Source organism: Lithobates pipiens, unplaced genomic scaffold (assembly GCF_037356315.1).
Source record: "Lithobates pipiens isolate NorthernLeopardFrog02 unplaced genomic scaffold, aLitPip1_a1.2 Scaffold_19, whole genome shotgun sequence".
Classification (NCBI taxonomy): Eukaryota; Metazoa; Chordata; class Amphibia; order Anura; family Ranidae; genus Lithobates; species Lithobates pipiens.
Genome location: NW_027507764.1, coordinates 240,280,749 through 240,307,165, shown reverse-complemented (window position 1 = coordinate 240,307,165; position 26,417 = coordinate 240,280,749). Strand labels below are relative to the sequence as shown.

At 41.1% G+C, this 26,417-nt stretch overlaps 1 protein-coding gene across 3 annotated transcripts in view; it reads left to right on the top strand.

Annotated features, from left to right (window-relative positions):
* TNS3 (tensin 3) overlaps positions 1–26,417 on the top strand; it is a 457,447-nt gene that overhangs the window by 348,196 nt on the left and 82,834 nt on the right. For all 3 annotated transcript variants that reach the window (XM_077491841.1, XM_077491842.1, XM_077491843.1), the window contains one exon: positions 3,851–3,983. In XM_077491841.1, coding sequence (XP_077347967.1) covers positions 3,851–3,983 — 133 coding nt within the window. The remainder of the gene's footprint in view (positions 1–3,850; positions 3,984–26,417) is intronic.

Here is a 26,417-nt window from a genome sequence, read left to right as displayed (position 1 = left end):
TCACACTGCACATGGTGAGTTATAGGTGCATGGGGAATGGTTCTGCGGGTCTTGGCAGCTCACACTATTGGGGGGGGGGGGGCTTTGTTCTTCCTCTAAAGACCTTAGTTCAGTTGGCCCTCAAATGCTCAGTCTTCAATCTGAGTCTCTTAAGCTCCTCAACCCCCCACCTGAGTCTTTCTGAGCTTCCTCTTATGGCTGCCCCTCTCCCTGAGGTGGATAGAGAAGAAACCTCATTAGAATTTGAGGATTAGGCATAAGAGGCAACTCATTCTGCTAATATCTCTCCTAAGCTTAAGAATAACATTCCCTAGTGATGCAGTACACCTATGTCATCTGACCCAAAGAGCCACAAGTATGGGCTCTCGAAAAATGAGTAGGCAAAGACATTTCCTGCACATTTGCTCCCAGAGCATAGGTGGTACATTTACTGACCCTTCCCCTGAAAAAATCTTTGCCTCTTCCAAGTGTTTTGCTTAGCATTACCCTATTAAAGAGGATTGTTTCAGAAATGGGCAGTCTCACTCATGGACCCTCCCATCAAGGACTCTGTAGACAAAAGGTTTAGGAACACCTTCTTCAAGGCCTCATTTTTTGACAGGTCCACCTATGCAACCTGCTTTTGTGACCATGTCCGTCTACTAGACCCTTGCTGTCTTGACTTACACATCCAACATGGCTTGGATCTCTCAGATCCATCTGGATTCTACCTGTAGCCTCACACTATAGCGTGGACTGTTATGCCAACACTTTTACAAATGTCTAGGAGTAGCCTTCTCTCTGCTCACATGTAGAGTATCCTTTAGGTCAAGTATGCTCCGTAGAGCTTGCATGCTGGAAAGGGCTTGAAGGATGCCTTTTTGGTAACTACCCTATTGACCCATATTGAGGAAGTCACTGGCAGTAATAAGTAACCTTTTTACCCCAGAAAAAGGCAACAACTTTTACTTCTAAGCCCTTAGCTCATGGAGCCAAAAAGAGTTCCTTTTGTTTTTCACAAGCTCTTGACCTCCAAGTCTAAGCCCATACCCTTGTGTTGCCTTAAACCTTGGACTTCCAAGCCCTCAAAACCGGAAGTCAAGCCCTCGTTATAAGGGGGCGCTCTCCCTTTTTAGAGTGGGAGGACATCTGTTGGTCTTTGCTGCCGCTTGGTCCTGAGACATTTTTGTAGGTTTGCTCCAGAGCGTCTTTTTCTGAGGTTGCAGACTAGAGTGGTTACTGCAAATCATTGATCACAATCTACCCATCAGTCGTGGCTATGTGACAAGTAGCTTGTAGAGACAGAATGCTGTCTCCTAGAAGTATAACAAGCCGCACCCATGCAGTGCATGATATTGGTTGGTAGCTCTTTCCTCAGGGTTTATTTATTTTCTCGGTGAATGAAAATAACTTAGGTGAGTGTTTTGGCGTGATAATGGGTGTGAGAGACCCCTGAGGGCCACAATGACAGCTCTGCGCTCAATGTGTGACAGAGGGAGCACATGCTGCTACCTGTAGTGCCTTGTACACTTTATGTTACTTATTCCTGATCTCTGCACTTTGTGTTAATACTAATCTCTGAACTCTGCTTTACATACTACCGACCTCTGCATCATTCCTGAAATCTGCACTCCTGCATTACTACTGACCTCTAAAATCTGGCTTTTTTTTATTACTTATAAACTCAAATGTTGGCTTCTACTGACTCTGGAACTCTTTATAGCTTCTTTACTTTTTTAAAAGGCCTTGCTAGGCTGTGGTCCTGAAAAAAATATGTGGCCTCGGGTGATCTTGGATTTTCTCCCATATTGGTCAGGTAGATCTCCACCTCTCCTGGGTTGCCTACCCCTGAACTAGAGTTTCACCCTGTTCCACTTGAGCAACTATTCCAGGGGTTCTACTCGAACTGGTTCCTTTTCCCAAGACAAAAGGAGGCATCCTGCCCATTCTTGATCTAAAAAGTCTGAACCGGTTCAAAAGTTCCAAATGGAACCTGCCAGGTTAGTCATTGCCTTGTTTCAACTGGGAGACCTTTTGGCCCCTGTGGACTTTAAAGATGTATACTTACAGTGCCTTGCAAAAATATTCACCCCCCTTGATTTTTTACCTATTTTGTTACATTACAGCCTTTAGTTCAATGTGATGGATCAGAACACAATAGTCTAAATTGGCGAAGTAAAATCAGAAAAATATATACATAAAACAATTTTTCAGAAATAAAAAAACTGATAATTGTCATGTGCGTATGTATTCACCCCCTTTGATATGAAGCCCATAGAAAGCTCTGGTGCAACCAATTATACCTTCAGAAGTCACATAATTAGTGAAATGATGACCACCTGTGTGCAATCTAAGGGTCACATGATCTGTCATTACATATACACACCTTTTTGAAAGGCCACAGAGGCTGCAACACCTAAGCAAGAGGCATCACTAACCAAACACTGCCATGAAGACCAAGGAACTCTCCAAACAAGTAAGGGATAATGTTGTTGAGAAGTACAAGTCAGGGTTAGGTTATAAAAAAAATATCCAAATCTTTGATGATCCCTAGGAGCAAAATCAAATATATAACCAAATGCAAAGAACATGGCACAACAGCAAACCTGCCAAGAGATGGCCGCACACCAAAACTCATGGACCGGGCAAGTAGGGCATTAATCAGAGAGGCAGCACAGAGAACCAAGGTAACCCTGGAGGAGCTGCAGGGAGACTAAAATTGAACTTTTTGGCCATCAAAGAAATGCTATGTCTGGTGCAAACTCAACACCTCACATCACCCAAAGAATACCGTCCCCACAGTGAAACACTGTGGTGGCAGCATCATGCTGTGCGGATGTTTTTCAGCAGTTGGGACTGGGAAACTGGTCAGAGTTGAGGGGAAGATGGATGGTGCACAATACAGGGATATTCTTGAGGAAAACCCGTACCACTCTGTGTGTGATTTGAGGCTAGGACGGAGGTTCACCTTCCAGCAGGACAATGACCCCAAACACACTGCTAAAGCAACACTTGAGTGGTTTAAGGGGAAACATGTAAATGTTTTGGAATGGCCTAGTCAAAGGATGGGGCACTCTGGAGTTATCCAACCAGAATCCATTCCAGTGTTGCCATGGTAGAGGCTCACATCAACCACTGGAGGGGGGGGTGCATTCCCAGAAGGGAGGGGCACCAGGTGCAGCATAGCTCAAAGGAAGGTGGACCTTGTTCTAGTTTGAGCATATCTACACGTTCCTGCCCTGACGACCATCTACATCCAAGGCATGGACAACTGACAGGTGGACACTTCTCAGCTGTCAACGTCTAGGTCAAGGGGAATGGTGTCTCTCAATGATAGTGTTCCAAACTCTTTGTCACAGGTGGGGGACACCAAACAAAGATCATTTATTTATTTTAAAAAAAAATTCTCTATTTTTTAATTCGTTTATTATTTTTAATTGTAAAACTGTCCTACAAGTACACTGTTAAATGGATGGCTGCAGATGAACATTGCATTCAGAAGATGGCAGTGTTCACCTGCAGGCTTTCATTTTTGTCAAATAAGTCTCCAGTCTCCATGCAATTACTGTGTCAGAGTTGACATTATAATGACATAATCGCAAACATCTCTGACTGGTACCCAGCTCAAAATGTTGGTTGCTGGCTTTGAAAAGGGGGGGTACTGGGCATAATTTGAAGTAACCATAATATACAGATTATGGGAGCGACGGTATTAACTATTACATACGCAGAAACACTTAATGTTTTGCCTACTTTGTGGATCTCCGAGAGGTCCATTTTGAACACATAAATAGAGTAGATATTATTATAACAACATATTTGCTTATTATTGTTTACTTCTTCTTAATTGTACACTTTTTCCTAATCTCAGGAATCATTTTCTAATTACCAAGATGATGCTGATGACAAGGATAATCTCTTAAATTACACAAGAAATAGGAATGAAATTGATGAAGCTATTCCACCCACACCAGCTTTCCCTGTTTCACCAGAAACACTTTATGGTAAGCACATTTACATTAACACTTAAAATGCCTAGAAAATATTGGCTTAATTTGTTTTACATGATCTTCTGGGGTTGTTGTTGTGGTCCACCAATGGGCACCCTCCACAAGTTGTGCTGCACTGTTGTATATAAAATATACAAAAAAATAGTGATGCACTATAATCAATACTCCACCACAAATTTAAAATGCCAAGTGCAATACAAGTACATCAAAAAAAACATACCACACATCTGTAGGGAAAAATGTCACAGACTCATCTTACCAATAAATTAATAAAAATAAATAGTCCCCAATGTTACAACTACAGTATCATCAAATACATGAATACTATTTAATATTCACATCTAGATATTTTTACTTAACATAGCACAATATATTTATTTCTTTGGAATATTTAATTACCAACGAGCTGTGCATCAGTAGGGAATTTTAGGATTTTTTTTCTTCCCTCTGGTGTTTTTGTTCTTTACAAGCGCAGTTAGTCCCTTGCACTTTATCACGTATTTCCTGTATTCATGTATTTGATGATACTGTAGTTGTAACATTGTGGACTATTTTTTTTTTTTTATTTATTGGTAAGGTAAGTACGTTACATTTTTCCCTACAGATTATTTTGTATTTTTTTTTTTTTTTGCCATACTTGTTTTATTGCACTTGCCACTTTAAATTTGTGGGGGAGTATTGAGTATAGCGCATCGCTATTTTTTAGTACATTTATCATTTGTTTGTTACTGATCACGGTTGAGTGTGTTCTGCTGTCTCCTCTTATATATATTCCACAGAGGATCCATTTTTGCGCTCGAGTATTTTGGGGTTTATTTCTTGTATATAAAATATGTGTTTGTTTTTAAGGAATAACCGTGGCCAGGGTTTAAGCAATCAAGTAGTTACTTATTCTTAAATTAGTATAAATAGACTTTAAAGGCATAGTTTGCCTTTACCAAAAAACTAACTGTACAGATAAGGGACGTCTGTAGATAAAAACAAGCTGTGCAGCTTTCACCAAAATTAAATAATGCCCTAGCTATAGGTGTAGTTCACTTGCATACAGTATCTCACAAAAGTGAGTACACCTCACATTTTTGTAAATATTTTATTATATCCTTTCATGTGACAACACTGTAGAAATGACACTTTGCTACAATGTGATGTAGTGAAGTGTACAGCTTTGTATAACAGTGTAAATTTGCTGTCCCGTCAAAATAACTAAACACACAGCCAATAATGTCTAAACTGCTGGCAACAAAAGTGAGTACACCCCTAAGTGAAAATGTCCAAATTTGGCCTAAAGTGTCAATGTTTTGTGTGGCCACCATAATTTTCCAGCACTGCCTTAACCCTCTTGGGCATGGAGTTCACCAGAGCTTCACAGGTTGCCACTGGAGTACTTTTCCACTCCTCCATGATGACATCACGGAGCTGGTGGATGTTGGAGACCTTGCACTCCTCCACCTTCTGTTTGACAATGCCCCACAGATGCTCAATAGGGTTTATGTCTGGAGACATGCTTGTCCAGTCCATCACTTTTACCCTCAGCTTCTTTAACAAGGCAGGGGTTGTCTTGGAGATGTGTTTTGGGGTCGTTATGCTGGAAATACTGCCCTGTGACCCAGTCTCCGAAGGGAGGGGATCATGCTCTGCTTTAGTATGCCACAGTACATGTTGGCATTCATGCTTTTCCCTCAATGAACTGTAGCTCTCTAGTGCCAATGGCACTCACGCAGCCCCAGACCATGACACTCCCACCACCATGCTTGACTGTAGGCAAGACACACTTGTCTTTGTACTCCCCACCTGGTGGTTGCCACACACACTTGACACCATCTTAACCAAAAGTTTATCTTGGTCTTATCAGACCACAGGACATGGTTCCAGCAATCCATGTCCTTAGTCTGCTTGACTTCAGCAAACTGTGAGCTTTCTTGTGCATCATCTGTAGAAGAGGCTTCCTTCTGGGACAACAGCCATGCAGACCAATTTGATGCAGTGTGTGGCATATGGTCTGAGCACTGACAAGCTGACCCCCCCACCCCTTCAACCTCTGCAGCAATGCTGGCAGCACTTGTACGTCTATTTCCCAAAGGCAACTTCTAGATATGATGCTGTGCACATGCACTCAACTTATTTGATCGAACATGGCGAGACCTGTTCTGAGTGGAACCTGTCCTGTTAAACCGCTGTAAAGTCTTGGCCACCGTGCTGCAGCTCAGTTTTAGTGTCTTGGCAATTTTCTTATCGCCTAGGCCATCTTTATGTAGGAATGAATAGCAAAAAACGGCGCTATTGAATGAATAGATAACGAGCTGCAACTTAAAGTGATATACAACACCAACAGAACAGGTAAAGGGAATGAAGCTACGCTAAATGCAAAATGACCTGTGAATAAACATAAATGCGAGTATCACAAACACAGTGCAGGGTGTAACAAAAATTGTCCACCTATAATCAAACAAATAATAAAGTGATAACAAAAAATTCCAAACAGTGAAATCCGGAGTTAACCAAAAAAGTTATAATGTGAAATAAACCATATGGATAAATCTTGATAAATGGATGTAAAAACAGTCTATATCACTGATGTTGAAGATGCTGGAACATTGCAACACCTCGTGACAGATCTTCAAAGGACACATACTTTGAATCCACCACCACACAGAGTCAAGGCTTGCCAGCTATACAAGATAGATTAGCTTGTCACCCAACCCTGGGTAATACAATCTCCCACTGCTGAGGGGGGCTTGCGAGAAGGGTGTTCACCAAATCCCAGCTCAAACGAGATGTTGATCCACGTGCGTCAGTGTTAACCAACACTCTGCACTTGAGAGGCTTGCTGCCATGCCCGGGAGTGGAACAGTCTCAGTAAATGTATGTAGCCTAAAAAAGAAAACAAGAAAACTCTACAATTGGTAAAACCAGATGATTTATTTAGTAAAAAAGATTGGTCAAGAAAACATAAAACTCAATCCTATATAATAGAGACGCCAGCCGGCAATGAAAAACAAGGTAAAAACACACGCCCGTGCAAAGCGTTTCGTCACTACAAAGGACGTTGTCACAGGGCATGGGCGGTGACCTGGCGCTCTGCTTAAATACTAAAACTGGACAACCAAGCCCTGGTCTGAGTCCCAGGTCACTGATACATTCGCACCATCTTAACTATGGGACAACAGAAAAAAAAAGCCCTAAAATATAGAGTATCTAAGGGCAAAACAAAAAAAGGTACTATATGCCAAGATCCTGATCACAAACTCCAATCGCCCCCTCTATAATAGGGGTGCACATCTTCACTGGTCTCACGATTCTATTCGATTACGATTATCTGGTCAACGATTCGATTCCGCGATGCATCACGATTACCGACATGCTCCCACTTCCGCTTGGGCCACCTAGGCGGCCATTCCTTTCTGCAATCTTCTGGGACACATCACAGGTCCCAGAAGATTGCCCGGCTGTGCAGGACAGCGCAGATGGACCGTGGGAGAGGTGAATGCGATTATTAAAAGTCAGCAGCTACACTTTGTAGCTGCTGACTTTTAATAAACTAAAAAACGGGTGGAACTCCGATTTACTGAGTGCACGAATCTGGTGCACTACAAGGTACAGGAATTCACACACACCTGGCTGCTGGGAGGTCAGGAGGGATTAGAATCCAAATCCACAACTGACAAACAGCCCTGTGAAGTTCCCTGTACTGTCTCTGTGATGACATTTACTCTCCCCCCCACCTCTCCCCTATCGTTTGTACCTTCCAGCACACTAGGGGTTAACACAGTGGAATGTGCAAACGAGGGAGGGGGGGTGGGGGGGGATGGCCGGGTAAATGTCATCACAGAGCACATGTAGGAGCCAGTGTATGTAGAGTTCAAACCTAGTTGTACTCTACATACTTGTGCTAAAAAATACCTGTGTGGTGATATAAATGCAATTATAATCTATTAAGTGCCCACCGCTGTATGTGCATTCTAAAATCTATGCAGATTTTCATACTCTGTTTCTTAGTGTGTGTAACTGTATAAACCGCTCATGTGACTGCTCTCCTCGTTCTGGCCCGCCTCTCCTGTCTCTCAGGCTCACGTCTCTCCTCAGGTCAGTAGGAGTTCTCAGCCCCGCCCACCGACTGTAGCGATCAGATTAGAAGAGAGGCGGGCGGGGCTGACGTCAGGAGAGACGTGAGAGGAGAGGGGCTGGCCAGACTGAGCAGTCACATGAGCGGTGTATACAGTTATATACACACGCTATAAAACAAGGTATAAAGCTGCAAATATTTTTTTAAAAAAAACACACAGAGGTGACCACTTAACGGATGGTCATTGTATGTATAAAAAAAAAAGGATTTTGATAAAAACGCTCGGATCGCTCTTCCGGGAGGGGAGGGGCATGTCGGGATGACGTCACCCAACATCGATTTTTCGGGTCGCATGCATCGATGTTGCATCGGGGACCCCCCGAATCACGATGCATCGATTAAATTCCACACCCCTACTCTATAACTGAACCAAAACAGTGGTAAAAGATCAGGACCAGCACAAAACAAGGGGCACAAAAAATCCCCTGGCAATTAATAATTGAATTATCACAGATGTCCTCATTCCATATCGGTCCGACATAACATCAAATCGCTAAGGGCTGATAGACAAAAGATAACATACATAGGATACATACAACAACCCATATTAAGGGCTAAATGTTCTAAGCTACACTAAAATAGTATGATTCAAACCCTATAAAGATACCTCATAAATACGGGTTTAACATTAAAAAATAATCAAAAATAAATTGTGTAGTAATGATAAAATGTTATATTTAATAAAAATAGAAATAAAAAAAGCACAGCCATCCAGGACTCACATCAAGTTCACAAAAATTAAGGAGACAACACCAGATTAGACTAAGATGATTAAAAAAGTAGTATAGTAATCTTGGGGATGTGTTATAGACAACCTAGAAATTATCGATAAATGAATTGACATCAACATAAATGTTCAAGCCAAAGGCGGTATTTAGCATTTAATCCTATGTACCCACGACATTTCAAATTTGGATATGCTTCTAACAAGACAGATCCCCCTCCATTGGGGGCTTTACTTGTAATTTCCCAAGAAAATGGTGTTCGTAGGGTCCCTATTGTGTACCATGAGATAGTGTTTGGACACAGAATGCCTGGTAAAGCCCCTACGTATGTTTGTGCTCATCGAGACGCACTTGTAGGGATCTTTTAGTCCTTCCCACATACTGTAATCCACATGGGCACTGGACCATGTAGACCACTCCCAGTGTGAAACAAGTGATGAAAGTTTCAATGTTAAAGGACTTGGAGGTACAGTTGGATTTAAAACTAGTAGTTCTCCTAGCTTTACACCCATTCAAAGAGTAAACCTGACACTTTCTGCATTGGTAATACCCAGTAAGCTCACAAAAAAAATGTTGGTTTGCTCGTAGGAGGATTCAAAACATTGGGAGCCAATTTATCCCTCAGAGGGAGCACCCCTGAACACAACTTGGAGTCTATCTGGCAAAAAGGGTATTTAATATCCTGTCATTTTTGAGAATATGCCAATGCTTCCTCATTATATGTTTAATACTTGAATGCTGACATGAGAAGTGCAGCGCTAGTAAATACCAAACTATATCAATTAACAATAAATAAATTATATGAATAAATAAAATTATTAATACACTTAATTGAATAAATAATCTCGCTAAAGTGACATAAATGGGTAAAAAGACCCTTCAAGGTGACATGAAAAAATCTTAGATAAATGAATACAAACAATATCCAGGTAGTGGCGAAAAAATCCCTAATTAATGAAACTAAGGCAGACACCCACCAAAATTAATAAGTGGAAAAAAAATCCTTGCTCTAATAACAATACAAACAAGTGATAAATTAAGGGAATTATAATATATATAAAATAAATAAAGTCTAATACAAAATAAGATAATTGATAGTGCCAAAAAAATAGGTCCATGCAAAGGTGCTAAAGAAACGGTCCAATCTCAAATGAGAAAGAAACAAGCTCCTTAATCCCAGCCGGTGACTAAATCCAGAAAGAGTGATACACCAAAAGTGAGTAGTGATAACCCTTACCAACTCCACATGACCATACTGTAATGGTCTCTTTAAGCGTAGGGGAGAAATTCTCAGGTATCCCCAAAAACCTTATAACGATTCCACAAAACGGCTCACAAACCAGGTATGGATATGGTAATCATGACGCTCATAAAAGAACAACAAAGAATGCCTCCATAGTGTAATCTTTCCAATCACTTTTTATAGGTAAGTTTTATGATTGCACTTACAGAAAAATTTCAGATTAGCGTGTAACATCAATAATAGAGATCACGGTGTCTCCACTCGCTTCCCGCTGTGATCCTGTTGCCCATCAATCTCGAAAACAGCGTGATGACGTCAGCGTCACTAGCCCCACCCTGCCCGTTTCGTCACGAAGGGACGTCGTCTGGGGATTGGCCAAGTGACGCTGTCAACACTCTGAAGGTTTAAATACCCGCGCAGCACCATCTTAGAAGCTGGCTGCTCAAGGTAAACAAATGGGCACCACCATCTTATGTACTGGCCGCTCCATATAAACAACTGATCACCGCCATCTTAAATATTGGCAAACCAAATAAACAAATGGGTGCAGCCATTTTCACAGCTGGCAGCCAATACAAACAATGGGCAAAACAGGGAGGAAATCAAAACGCTAAAAGGTTTATTACTAAAAACAATTTAGCGCCATCTAGTGGTTAAAGATCGAATGAGAGAAATGGTAAATACAGCCCCTAGCCTAGCGAACTTATTTATGGCCTGCTGGGAGAGTGAAGTGATTGATGTTAATCCGCCAAAGGAGTTACGCCTATGGAAACTGTACATAGATGATGTACTTCTCCTCTGGGAGGGTAATTTACCCTCCCTAGAGGCTTTTTTTCTGAGGCTCAATTCAAATGATAGGGGTATCAATCTTCAATATGAGGCCAGTCAAACAGAAATTAATTTTCTAGACTTGAACATATTGGTAGTAGATGGTAAATTAATCACCAGTACCTTTTTTAAGGAGACGGATCGCAACGCATATATCCCGCTAAGCAGTTGTCATCATGCTTCTTGGTTGAGGGCGGTTCCCAAGGGTCAGTTCCAGCGGATTAGGCAAAATTGTAACAACATTGTAGATTATCAACAACAGGCTCAAGTTCTGAAAGGTAGATTCCTTGAGAAAGGATATGGTGAAGATGATATTGGGGCGGCACAGTGGTATAGTGGGTAGCACTCTCACCTAGCAGACTGGAGTTTGCATGTTCTCCCTGTGCCTGCATGGGTTTCCTCCGGGTACTCCGACACTCCAAAGACATGCAGGTAGGTTAATCGGCTTCTGTCCAAAATTGGCCATAGTATATAAATGGGGACCTTGGATTGTGGGTTCCTTGAGGGTAGGGACAGATGTGAGTATGCAACATACAGGGATAGGGACAATTGTAGACAATCACTCAGGTTGAACTGGATGGACTGGTGTCTTTATTCAACGTTACTAACTATGTAATTATATTAATGAGGTCATCACCCAAGTGGGTAACATGGATAGGGATAACATGCTTGATACTACTAGAAGAGTTAGACAAGTTAATGAAGGGTTTGCATGCTCTTTTGTGACACGATACTCTAACCACCATTTTTCTGTCCAAAAGATCTTTAATAAATACTGGAATCTTTTGAAGAATGATAAAGTTCTTGGGCATACACTACCCGACCGTGTCCGATTGTTATCTATAAAGGAGCTCCGTCTATACGTCATATGATTGCCCCAAATGTCATTGATCCCCCCAAGACTATCTCCTTTTTCCAGACCATGAATGGTTTCTACCCTTGCAGAAAATGTGAGGTTTGTGGAATCAACTCCTTTAGGGGGCATAGGTGTGAGAATTTTCAGTCTACTAAGACTAATAAAACCTATAATATAGGGTCTTTTATCACATGTACGTCTGAATTTGTTGTGTACATGATACAGTGCCCCTGCTCTAAACAATATATAGGTCGCACCAAAAGAGCTGAGCATATAGGAAATATCAGGCGTGGATTTAGTAAACATAATCTATCGAGGCACTATGCTAAGTATCATGATAAAAAACTGAAAGGGACTCTATTTGTGGCCCTGGAAAAACTACAGCCACATTGGAGGGGTACAAATAGAGTCAGAGCCATTTCTAGGCTTGAGAAAAGATGGATATTTGAGATGCAGAAATAAATATGAAATACATTTTATATTTTTAATTTTTAATTTTATTATTATTTTTATTTATATATTTTTATAATTTAACATCTATTTTATTTCTTAATTAACTGATGAGTGTTGATTAAATGTTTGTTTTTTATCTTCAGTTTTTATTTCTAATTTTGTATTAGCGGTGACCCACTGCGCTTCTTATAGCTGTTTTCCTGTATTTACCATTTCTCTCATTCGATCTTTAACCACTAGATGGTGCTAAATAGTTTTTAGTAATAAACCTTTTAGCCTTTTGATTTCCTCCCTGTTTTGTCCATTGTTTGTATTGGCTGCCAGCTGTGAAAATGGCTGCGCCTATTTGTTTATTTGGTTTGCCAATATTTAAGGTGGCGGTGATCAGTTGCTTATATGGAGCGGCCAGTACATAAGATGGTGGCACCCATTTGTTTACCTTGAACGGCCAGATTCTAGGATGGCACCGCGCGGGTATTTAAACCTTCCGTGTGTTGACAGCGTCACTTGGCCAATTCCCAGACGACGTCCCTTCGTGGCAAAACACGTAGGGTGGGGCCAGTGACGCTGACGTCATTACGCTGTTTTCGAGATTGATGGGCAACAGGATCACAGTGGGAAGCGAGTGGAGATGCCGCAATATTTATTATGTTACACGCTAATCTGAAGTTTTTCTGTAAGTGCAATCTTATACTTGCCTATTAAAAGTGATTGGAATGATTACACTATGGAGGCATTCTTTGTTCTTCTTTTATGAGCAGCATGATTACCATATCCATACCTGGTTTGTGAGCCGTTTTGAGGAGTCGTTATAAGGTTTTTGGGGATACCTGAGAATTTCTCCCCTATGCTTAAAGAGACCATTACAGTATGGTCATGTGGAGTCGGTAAGGGTTATCACTACTCACTTTTGGTGTATCACTCTTTCTGGATTTAGTCATCGGCTGGGATTAAGGAGCTTGTCTCTTACTCGTTTGAAATTGGACCGTTTCTTTATCACCGTTGCATGGACTTATTTTTTTGGCACTATCAATTATGGTATTTTGTATTGGACTTTATTTATTTTATATATATTATAATTACCTTGATGAATGATTAATTAATTTATCACTTGTTTATTATTGTTATTAGAGCAAGGATTTTTTTCACTTATTAATTTTGGTGGGTGTCTGCCTTAATTTCATTAATTAGGAATTTTTTCGCCACTACCTGGATATTATTTGTATTCATTTATCTAAGATTTTTTAATGTCACCTTGAAGGGTCTTTTTATCTATTTATGTCACTTTAGCAAGATTATTTATTCAATTAAGTGTATTAATAATTTTATTTATTCATATAATTTATTTATTGTTAATTGATATAGTTTGGTATTTACTAGCGCTGCACTCCCTTTGCACTTATATGTCAGCTTGTGCCAAAACAAATTTCTGCTCAGTGCAGTTACGTTTTAATTTCATGTACTGCCTCTTAGGCACAGATTTTTACCACGAAGCGTGGTGACAGCTATCATGTGGAATAAAAGAATTTCTGTCTGTGGGTTTGAAAAAGGTGGAAGTTAACTATCCCCACCGACAGAAATTGTTAGATCTAAAAAATAAATTTTCTCATGACTAGCTTCAGCTTGAGACAGATCCCTATATTGTTGTTCAATGAACACACAAAGTCTGAGAGATCTGTCTCAGTACCATCCCATAGGAGGAGGATGTCCTCTCTATAGCAAGCCCACAAGGCCACTTAGGGTCTTGGCTGGGCATAGATGACATCCTCCTCCATTTTGCCATGAAGAGGTTTGCCAAACTGGAGGCATATTTAACACCCATGGCGACACCTCTATCCTTACGAAAAAAATTGGCCATTAAACCACAGAAAGCTATGAGTGGCAACGTGTTCCAATAACTCCATAATAAAGGCAATCTGTTCCTGAGGTAAATTGGAATCTCTTCCTAAGTAAAGTGCTACAGCCTCAAGGCCTAAATGATGAGGCTTTTTTTCTTTCTATTTTTATTTTTATTAAATATAAAAATATTTTTTATTATTATAACATAATTTCTTGAGTATTTTTTATGTTAAACCCTGATTCGTGAGGTATCTTCATATGGTTTTATTTATACTATTTTAGTGTAGCTTAGAACATTTAGCCCTTAATATGGGTTGATGTATTTATCCTATGTATGTTATCTTATGTCTATTTGCCCTTAGCGATTTGATGTTATGTCAGACCGATATGGGATGAGGACATCTATGATAATTCAATGTTCCCTTTTGGGTTAGGGTCTTTGGATTTTTGGTGCCCTTTGTTTTGCGCTGGTCCTGACCTTTTACCTCTGTTTTGGTTTAGTTCTAGAGTGTGCAATTGGAGGCTGTTTAAGATCAGTATCTTGGCATATAGTGAATTTTTTTGTTTCACCTTTAGTTCTTCTATATTTTAGGGCGTTTTCCCACAGTTAAGATGGTGGTAATGTATCAGTGACCCGGGACTGAGACCGAGGCTAGGTTGTCCAGTTTTAGTATTTAAGCGCTGCCCCGTGACAACATCCTTTGTAGTGATGAAATGCGCAGGGTGAGCGACGTACTGAAGTCACCGTGCCTTTGTCACGTGGCGTTTTGCACGGGCGTGTGTTTTTATCTTGTTTTTCATTGCCGCCTGGCGTTTCTGTTATATAAGATTGAGTCTTATGTTTGTTTGACCAATCTTTTTTACTAAATAAACCATCTGGTTTTACCGATGGTGGAGTTCTTTTGTTTTCTTTTTTGGGCTACATACCTTTACTGAGACTGTTCCAGTCCCAGGCACGGCAGCAAGCCTCTCAAGTGCAGAGTGTTGGTTAACACTGACACATGCGGATCAACAGCTTGGTTGATCTGGGATTTGGTAAATGCCCTTCTCACAAGCCCCCCTCAGCAGTGGGAGATTGTATTACCCAGGGTTGGGTGAAAAGCTAATCTAGCTTGTATAGCTGGTAAGCCTTGGCTCTGTGTGGTGGTAGATTCAAAGTATGTGTCCTTTGAAAATCTGTCACAGGTTGTTGCAATGTTCCAGCATCTTCAACATCAGTGATATAGACTGTTTTTACATTCATTTATCAAGATTTATCCATATGGTTTATTTCACATTATAACTTATTTGGTTAACTCTGGAATTCACCGTTTGGAATTTTTTGTTATCGCTTTATTTGTTTCATTATAGGTGGACAATATTTGTTACACTTCACTGTGTTTGTGATACTCGCATTTATATGTTTATTCACAGGTCATTTTGGATTTAGCACAGATTCATTCCCTTTACGTAGAGCAACAATTCTTTTTTTCAAGTCCTAAGAGAGTTTGTTTGCCATGAGGTGCCATGTTGAACTCCCAATGACCAATATGAGAGAGTGAGAGCGATTACACCAAATTTAACACTTCTGTTCCCCATTCCCACCTGAGACCTTGTAACACTAACGAGTCACATGACACCGGGGAGGGAAAATGGCTAATTGGGCCCAATTTGGACAATTTTTATTAAGGAGTGTACTCACTTTTGTTAGTGGTTTAGACATTAATGGCTGTGTGTTATTTTGAGGGGGCAGCAAATGTACACTGTTATAAAAACTGTACACTTCACTACTTTACATTGTAGCAAAGTGTCATTTCTTCAGTATTGTCACATGAAAAGATATAAAATATTTACAAAAATGTGAGGGGTGTACTCACTTTTGTGAAAAACTATTAATACAGCAGGTAAAATAGATATTGAACACGTCACAGTTTTTCTAGGTAAATATTTCTACAGGTGCTATTGACGTGAAATTTGCACCACATATCGCAATCCATACATACAAAGAAACCAAAACAAAGAAGTTCAGAAATTAAGTTGTGTAATAAAATGGAATGACACAGAGAAAGTTTTGAACACCGCTAACTGAAATGTATTTAATACTTCATACAAAATCCTCGTTGGTAATGACCTCTTCAAGTTGCTTCCTGTATAGAGAAACTAGTCGCATTCATTGTTGAGATGTGATTTTTGCCCATTCTTCCACACAAACAGTATTCAAATCTTGAATGTTCCGTGGGCATCTTCTATGAACTCTGATCTTTAATTCTTTCTATAGATTTTCTATTGGATTCAAGTCAGGTGTTTGGCTGGACCATTCTAGCAGCTTTATTTTGTTTTGTGTTTAAACCTGTTGAGAGTGTTTCATTTTAGATTGAACAATTTTATTTTTAAAAGTGTCCCACATACATACCTCCACACACTGGTACTGTATAGACAAGTAGCACGGAAAGTCCAAGATGGCAGTGTCAATACAGCTTTAGTTCTACCTGATGGCTGTTGAGACACAGGCATCCGACACGCCCAAAAGTGTTGATGCTAAAGGATCCAGGATAGGGTGTGCCAATAATTGGAGGTATAGTTGTGCTCATAAGTTTACATACCATTGACAGAATGTGTGAAATGTTGGCCATTTTTTTTTCTGCACCCATTCCCCAAAACCGCTTGCTTGCAAAATGCCAAACAGCACCTAGAGACGCACCAAAACATCTGCTATAAATTTGCAGTGATAAGACCCAAATTTAACTCTTTAGTCATGACCATAAACACAATGTATAGAGAGGAGTCAACAAATGCAAAAGAATGAAAAGAAGCATCTCATCCTTTCTGCAAAGCATAACGATGAATCTCTGCTGTTTTGTGGGGGTGAAGGGTGGTGAGATGCAGTGGGACAGGAAACCTAGTCAAAATGGCAAGATTATTGAGTAGTATTTGCACTAGTCAGCCCAGAAGCTGCGCATGCGCCACACATGACAATGATCCCAAACATAGGGCAAAATGTACCCTTTCGTGCCTGCAGCAGAAAAAAAAACTGTTGGGTCTAGAGTGGCCATCACTATCTCCTGACCTCAACATGATTGAGCCATTTTTGGGCATTCTTGCTAGACAACCAAGATTGCTTGGAAAAAGGCCTTCAAGTCCTGTACAGAATGGGTAACTTTACCACATGACAATAAAAGGCTTTAATTAAAAATAAAAATCATGCAAGACCACAAGCCGGCATGAATGCTAAAGAGACAATGTATGATATTAGGAAATAAGGAAGAAATGAGGGTGTGCAAATGTTTTAAATTAAACTGAAAAATGTGTTTGGTATGAATACTTTTTAAAAATGGTCTACATCTTGCAAATTTTGCCAGGTGTATGTAAACTAAAGGGCACAACTATATTGGTGATCTTTTACAATAACAGCTGCTTTAAAACCTTTTGTTTTTAATGCTATGTTTGCACTTTATAACTATAAATCTTACCTTACATAATTGGTCTGTTTCCTTGTTTGCTGAGCGTCCTGCTACCTAACAAAAACACATTCTTTAAGAGGAAATATAATTTTAGTCACTACATAGATGAATCCCTTTAAAGTCTAAAGAGACTAAAACCTCAAAGCTATCATTAAATGGCACACAAATACATTTGCAAGGTATGGATTTGTAATTCCATTTTGTAACTCTGTACACATTCACACTGCTCTTGCACAAAAAAAGGTTTCTATGCAATTCATAATATGCAAGTTTTCTTTCTAGGCTGTCATCAGGCCATTGTCCTGCAAGCTCAGACCCCACCTTGCCTTTCCTTCCCTTTTTGCCTCTTTAGTATTTATCCCAACTGAAGGATTGTTTTCTGTAGATGTCGAGTCAGAAAACCTTCAGAGTGAAGAGTCAGAGTTTACATGTGAAAGGAGGGAGCCTGTTGACCTCATGCATCCATGACTTCCAACTATTCAGAGTAGGGTTAATGTATGAGTTAGGAAGCATGGAGTGCTAAGGAACCAACATCTTTACACCAAAGAACATAACACAAGTACATCTTTAAACTTTATTTTATTTATAGGTTTACATAAGGAATTGATACAGTGACGAGATGCTCTGCATCTGACAATCGGTATTGATACTCAGTCAAAACCAAGTATATAAACATTGATTCATTTTTGTTACTTAAAGCGGGGCTCCACCCTAAAGTGGAACTTCCGCTCATCGGAACCCTCCCCCCCTCCGGCGCCACAATTGGCACCTTTCAGGGGGGAGGGGGGTGCAGATACCTGTACAGTACAGGTATTTGTACCCACTTCCGACATAAATATCCGCAGAATCTGCGGATATTTACGCCACTTCCTGCAGGTCCACCGCTGTCCGCTGGGAAACGCACGGATCCCAGGGACAGCAGGGACCATCCTTATTGCGCAGCGCGATTCGCGCATGCGCAGTAGGGAACCGGGAAGTGAAGACGCAAGGCTCCACTTCCTGATTCTCATACCCAAGATGGCGGCGGCAGCACCCCGAGAGACGTTCGAGAGATCGGCTTCGGGTGCCGACATTGCGGCCGTGCTGGGCGGGTAAGTGTCCTTATTTTAAAAGTCAGCAGCTGCAGCATTTGTAGCCGCTGACTTAAAAAAAACAAAAAAAAAAACGGCCGAACTCCTGCTTTAAAGAGGAAGTAAACCCTTACAAACCACTTTGACCTACAGGTAAGCCTAGATTAAGGCTTACCTGTAGGTCCAAGAAATATCTCCTAAACCTATATGGTTTAGGAGATATTTGCCTGAAAACGGGCACCGCTGTCTACGGCGCATGCGCCGTAGACAGCGGCGCGCAGGCGCACTAAACGCGGCAGTTCCAAGAATGGAGCTGCCGCATTTGTCGACTCCCGTGCGCATGCGCGGGAGTGACGTCATCGCGGCTTTGCCGAATGACAGCGGCGGAGCTGCGAGACGCCACTCCCGTGCGCATGCGCGGGAGTGACGTCATCGCGGCTTCGCCGCTGTCATTCGGCGGAGCTGCGAGACGCCACAAGCAAGATGGATGCGGCGGACTACAGGGGACAGCGGCGACTTCGCTGGCTCCTGTGTCAGGTAAGTGACACATAATGGGCTACTATGCGATGCATAGTAGTCCATTATGCTTTACCTTTGCAGGGAAAAAAAGAGGAAGTAAACTCATCAGGGTTTACTTCCTCTTTAATGGTACAAAGAGCTTTATTAATTTTTCAGTAATCTTTTTCTATATGCCTTGGAAGGGGTATTTTGCTAGTTACATAATGCGAGTTCAATGATTACCAAATTTTTAGTTGTTTAATAGGTGCAGGAGGAAGGGGGAATAGAAGGGTAAGAAAAAGTGAAAATAAACACAGGGCCATAGAGGGGGAATCTCCTGACACAGAGAATTTTCAACTTTTTAAATTATTTCACAAAACTCCTAGAAAATGTAGATTTTACTGTTAGAATATGGAGTGTGTCAATGTTAAAAAAGAGTTTAAAGTGGAGGGCCACCCTGAAAAACAAAAATACATTAAAATTTAGAAAGAAATCAGAAAAAAAAAATGAAAAAAATATTTTTTTTTAACTTACCAGAAATGCCTGTTGCTAGGCACATCGTCCTAATCTGCCTCTTCCTCCCCCGCGGTGATCTTCGGTCTTCTCTCCTCCGTGCGGCTTCTCCTGGGTAATGGGGCGCTGTGTGTTCTGGGAACTGTGTCTCCCAGAACACAGCGCGCCCCATTCACAAAGCACTGCGCAACACGCGCAGTAAGAAACGGGCAGTGAAGCCGCAAGGCTCCACTGCCTGTTTCCCTTAGTTAAAATGGCAGTGCCGGGACCCGAGAGCCGAGGGACGGGTCAGCCTCGGGCGGCCGACATCTCGGACGCCCTGGACAGGTAAGTCTGCTTATTAAAAGTCAGCAGCTACAGTGTTTGCAGCTGCTGACTTAAAAAAAAAAAAATTAAAACTGGCCCTCCTCTTTAAAATACTATTCCTCCAGTCATGGCCAAACAATTGCAACAGGTCTTTTCGTTCTCCTGGAACTCAGGCACTATAAAATACCCAGTTCATTACTGGCTTATGCTTATCCTGGGAAGACCTAAAGAGATGGGCAGTTTGAGGGTACGTGCTACAGACAGTAGCACTATATTGAACTGACAGTTTGTGTTTCCGCTAAGCTATGGTTACCCATTGAAAAAATGTATGGCAGGTAGAAGTTTAGCCCCCTTGCCTCTCCCTTGACCCACTACACCCTTAAATTTTGGAACATGGTGAATAGAGTTGGCTCCCTAACCCTCTGATGACCATATTATATCCGGTAGGGGGATTTTTGTGTGTTGTTTTTTTTTTGTAGTTTCCTCCCGATGTACCTCTTGCTCTCTTTTAAAAACTGTGCTACAGATGGGGACACCTGCTATTGTTCTTTCCTAACAGGAGGCAAGCTTACACCACTGAGCAATTTGATGTAGCAGTATGTGAGTTTCCCTACGGATGCTTGGAAATACTGCTCACTACAACATTTTTGTTCTAATACACCCTCTTCCGTGGAACTTCCCCCTCCTGTCCTGCTGCCCCCATCTGTCCCGCTGCTCTCCACCTGTCCCACTGACCTCCTCCTATGACACGTCCCCCTCCAGTTCAGCTGCCCCTGCCTTCCATACTGTCCCCCTACTGTGTCATGCTGCTCTTCACTTTTGACACTCCCCCCTCCTGTCTCCCTATCCCTTGCTAACACATCTCCCCCCCCCCAACCTGTCCCACTGCTCCCCTCCTGTGTTAGGAAGAGATTGGACTGGAGGAGGAGGAGGACATGGGATGGAGAAGATGGGACTGGGGGAGGATGTGGGATGGAGGAGATGGGACTGGGGTAGGAGTACACAGAATGGAGGAGATGGGACTGCAGGAGGATGAGGAGGTAGGATGGAAGAGATGGGACAGCAGGAGGATGTGGGATGGAGGAGATGGGACTGGAGTAGGAGTACATGGGATGGGGGAGATGGGATTGCAGGAGGATGAGGAGGACATGGGATGGGCCTTTGTTGGATGTCCAGTGGGCAGATTTGGTGGCACATCCAGTGGGCAGGCACTGGTGAATGTTGGGGGTCAAGCCCCGGGATGCCCCAGGCCTAAAGCTGTGTAAGGGGCCCCAACATTTCTGATAGCTGCCTGCAGCTAACGCCCGTACTCTGTACATTACACAACTGACCCCTGCATGCGCTTATTAGCCACACCCATAACCACTCCTCCCCCTACTCCCATCCCCATTTTCAGGAATTCAGATTTTCCAAAGTTCCCCAGGTAAAGCCAACTTGCACTATATACACAAACATACACAGTCTTGCACTATGCACAAAAACATATATACCTGTAGGACATCATAATACACAGTCATACACTATACAAATACACAGCTTTGCACTTTACACATAAACACAGTCCTGCAATATTATATTATATATATTATATATATTAAAATACAAATATTACCTGTGGTGTGAAACCCTTTTGTAGGGGTGTTAGGTGTGTATGTAATATATATATATATATATATATATATATATATATATATATATATATATATATATATATATATATATATATATATATATATATATATATATTAGAGCTGCACAATTAATATTCAAGAATCGTTATCGCGATCTTGACTAAAGTGTTTTTACAATTCTTTCTATGCAAAGAATTCTCTCTGCTCTTCTGAAGCTACAGCCATTAATAGAAAGGAAGAGAAAATGCGCAGTCTGCCAATAATCAAAACATTCTTTATCAGTTCAACTGAATTATAAACATTGTAACAATTTGTCAATGGAATAGACTTTGGGGGTTATTTACGAAAGGCAAATCCACTTTGCACTGCAAGTGCACTTTGAAGTGAAGTCGCTGTAGATCCGAGGGGACACGCAATGAAAATAAAAAACAGAATTTTAGTGTGCACATGATTGGATGATAAAATCAGCAGAGCTTCCACTCATTTCAGATCTTCCCCTCAGATTTACAGCGACTGCACTTCCAAGTGCACTTGTAGTGCAAAGTGGATTTGCCTTTTGTAAATAACCCCCTTTGTGTGCAAGTGAAAAAAGTTTAACCACTTAAACACAACCTTTCTGAAATTTTGTTGGTTTCAAGTTAAAATATTTTTTTTTTTGCTAGAAAATTACTTAGAACCCCCAAACATTATATATATATTTTTAGTAGACACCCTAGAGAATAAAATAGTGGCTGTTGTAATATTCTATGTCACACTGTATTTGCAAAGTACTCTTTCAAATACAATGTTTATGTAAAAAATTATTTAATAAATTAAAAAAGAAAAAAAACTAACCAAAAAAGTTAGCCTGTTTTTTTGGTATAATGTGAAAGATTTACCGTTGTGAGAATCGTGAGAGAGTGTTTGATCTTTTTATTCCAAGCAAAAAAATCGTGATTCTCATTTTGGCCAGAATTGTGCAGCTAAATATATATATATATAAAATTCTTTCTACATAATAGTTCACATTTTTCACAGAGGTAGCAGTAGTTGTGACTGGGAGGAAAACGGTGATAAACAATGCGCTTTGTGTATTGACATTGAGAGAGGGTCACAGACATGATTGGAAAAAAATGAGGAGGTGGAGTTAGGACAGAAGGCACACAAAGGAAAGTCTTAAGCCTCATGAGCCTCGTAACATGCAGAACAATCATTTAATTATTTTCCCGTTTTTTTTTTTACTTTTGGAGGGTGGCAAACAGGCTTTTTTCACTTAGCTTGAAGTGTTACTGATTAGCTAAAACTTCTTTCCTTGTTGATTTAAAGAGTAACACAACTCTGCTCATATAAAAATTTGAATATTCCATCTTAAATTGTTATGATTGTGCAGTCTTATCCATGACACCTGTCAAGAAAGGGAGTGAGGGGATGTCGAGGCCTGTTCTTTCTAATTGAGGGGAAGTCTCCCAAATATTGATACACATAGCAATAAAATCTGAGAGAGGATCTTATCTTTCTGCACTCTTTACAAAACTAAAAAAAAATAAAGTAATTAGTCTGAGGGATAAAACATATCAGGAGAGACTACAGGAACTTAATGTGTATAGTCTGGAGGAAACAAGGCAAAGAGGAGACATAACTAAAATCTTTAAAATTATTAAACGGGTTAATAAGGTTCAGGAGGGCAGTATTTTCAAAATGATGCCAAGATCAAGAGCACAGGGACATGACCTCAAACTAGCAAGTTCAAAACGAATCTTAACCACTTGCCATCCACCATATAGCAATATGACAGCGACAAAGTGGTTTAGTTATCCTGATCGGACATCATATACCATGATCAGGATAACAAGCCGGCGTTCGGAGGTGCGGTGTGTCTGACACACCTCAACTCCGATCATGGTATGGTGCCTCTGACTGAGGCTTCTTACCACGTGATCAGCTGTGACCAATAACAGCTGATCATTGCGTGAACCAGGAAGTTTCAGTAAATGTCTTTCCTCGGTGGTTGTCCCTGTCAGAGGGGGGGTCTGCGCTAATAATCAGAACATTGATTATCAGTGCAGCCCCCATCAGCTGCCAATCAGTGCCCATCACCTGCCAGCCGTTGCCCCACAAAGAAACCTGCCAGCCCAATCCATGCCCATAAACATGCCAATCAGTGCCCCATAAGATAAGTTATGCCTGTCAGTGCCCTTCAGATGCCACTCAGCAATGCCCATCAGTAGCTTCTCATCAGTGCTGCTTATCCAGTGCTACCTATCTTTGCCCATCATTTTATTTTATTTTTTTAAATTGTCGGTGTTTATAGCACAAAAAATCAAAACCACAGAGGTGATCAAATACGACCAAAAGAAAGCTCTATTTGTGGGAAGATGTTAAAAATTTAGTTTGGGTACCGTGTTGCATGTCTGCACAATTGCCATTCAAATTGCTGAAAGTGTCCTGGGCACTAAGGGGGAAAGTGATTGGTAATGAAGTTGTTAAAAAGTATCATTTTACGAAAAGAGTAGTAGATGCTTGAAATGGGCTTTATGCTGTGCAGGTAACAAAAAACTTGCCACCGCACTCATCTACAGCTGGCTATCGCAGTAAGCGGCATTGGAGGGCTAAAACAGGTAACAACAAAAACCTGGGGAACGCCAAGGAAAAAACCAAAGCCTGCTTACCGCCAGCTCGCAGACAACCGAAATGTCTTAACAGTATGCGTTAAAAACAGGGGTTTAGTCAGCACGCATTTGCAAACGCATGCGTGAGCCACGTCACTGCCCCCTGGTATCTGTGGTCCTAACACTAAAATATGAGTGTCCCCACAGTGGAGGCACATGCATTCTGATGGATAAATGAGGTAGGTGGACATAAGGGGAGCCCACCCCTTCTTAAAGGTACAGCAGCACACCAAACACCAATCCTGGGATTTTGGCTCAAGCTTGTCTTGCATACACACGGTCGCACAAATGTCAGAAATTCCGGTCGTCAAGAACGCGCTAACATATGACGGTACTATAAAGATGAAGTTCAATAGCCAGTACACCACCCTTTGGGCTCCTTCTGCTAATCGCGTGTTAGTAGAAGTTTGGTGAGAGACGATTTGCGCTTTTTAGCCTTGTGCTTTTCAGATCGTTACTGCTCTTCAGTTTGTGATTGTGGGTTTGTATCTGGTTTTCAGTGCATGCTATTTATAGTTCCTATTTGTATTCCAGTGCATTCTTGTCCGCTCGTTTCTGATTTTCAGATCGCTCTCCTCAGTCCTTTCTGATTTTACATGCATTCTGTTAGTTCGTTCTGACCAGCTGACCATTTTGAAGCCATGTTGTGGGTACATACTCATTGTACAGTTCATGCTGTGCAGGGGTTGGTGTTGGGGTTCTTTGACCCAAGCCCAGTCCATGAACAGGGCAAGGAGGCATTCATAGCCAAAACATTGTTTGCTTCAGCGTGACCAATTCTCTCATATGCCTTTGTTGCAGGAGATCCGTGAGAATAATCCTGATGATTTCAGGAATTATCTCTGGAAGACGGACCCCATTTTTCACCGTCTGTTGGCTTTTCTGTCCCCTTATGTTACGAAGCAGGACACCTGCATGTGGCAAGCCATCACTCCTGAGCAGAGGCTAGTCGCCACCTTGCGGTACTTGGCAATGGGGAGAAGTCTGCAGGACATCAAGTTCTCTACAGGCATCTCCCTCCAGGCTCTGGGGTCATTATTCCAGAGACCAGTTCTGCCATCATTCAGGTCCTGCAGAAGGACTATATTAGGGTAAGTTTTATCCTTTAACATCACATTATATGTATTTAAATAAATGTATTTTTAAAACAAATGTGTCTTTTAAAATGAAAAATATTTTATTTGATATACTGCTTGTGTTTTTCTTTTAGCTGTCTCCTAGGCTTTTTTTTTTGGCCGTTTTCTTCAATAGTTCCAATGTAATTTCTTTGATAAATTAGGTGACAATCTCTTCTTCAGCTAACTATTATTTATGTTGTGGGTCTGCTACACCCACACCTTCTTTTTTTGTTAATGTATGTAATGCATTAATGCTAATAATACTCATCATTTTCAGCACCCTGAATTAATTTTTTGTAGTGACGATAATGGCCTGATTTATTCAAATTATAAAGCACTGTGGGTATTATTTACTAAAGGAAAATCCACTGTGCACTGAAACTGCACTGACAGTACACTTGCAGTGCAAAGTGGATTTGCCTTTAGGAAATAACCCCCATTATCACTGTAAATACTAAGCAAAAAAAACTGCTATTGAGCATTGAAAGAAGAAGCCACACATTGTTGAGTAGACATATTTTTACTCTGTGCACATTCACATGTGCCTTTAGAAAAGGGTTTTGGGATTATAAAGGTCTCAGGGACTCAGCACTAGACCATGCATCGAAATTTGTCATCGATGGACAGTGGCCGTCTATGTCCTTCCTAACTGTTCCGACGTGGCTATACCGTCTAACATTTTGGAGGGCGGCGCAATTACACAATTTTTTGCATTCCATTCCTAACCCTCTAGCTTTCACTAGTCCTTTTACAGGATTTGAGGCATTATGTAGGAGCGAAGGTCCCTTGGCCCATATCCTCTCTCAGACCTATGCTCTCCTGAACAAGCCATCGGACCACCTGCACTTGTCTTGTCTATCAAGCTGGGAGAGAGACCTTGGCTGTGTTTTCTCCCCAACACAGAAACAACGTATTATCACTTTGACTCTTAAAACCTCGTTGTTTACTAGGATACAAGAGATGAATTTTAAAATTCTCACCAGGTGGTATTTGACCCCATCAAAATTGCGTAAATGTTTCCCGTCTATCTCCGACAGGTGTTGGAGATGTGGAGAAGACGAGGGTATGTTGCTCCACATTTTTTGGTCCTGCCCTAGTCTGTCGGACTTCTGGAAGGAAGTCCGCCATGTAACACAA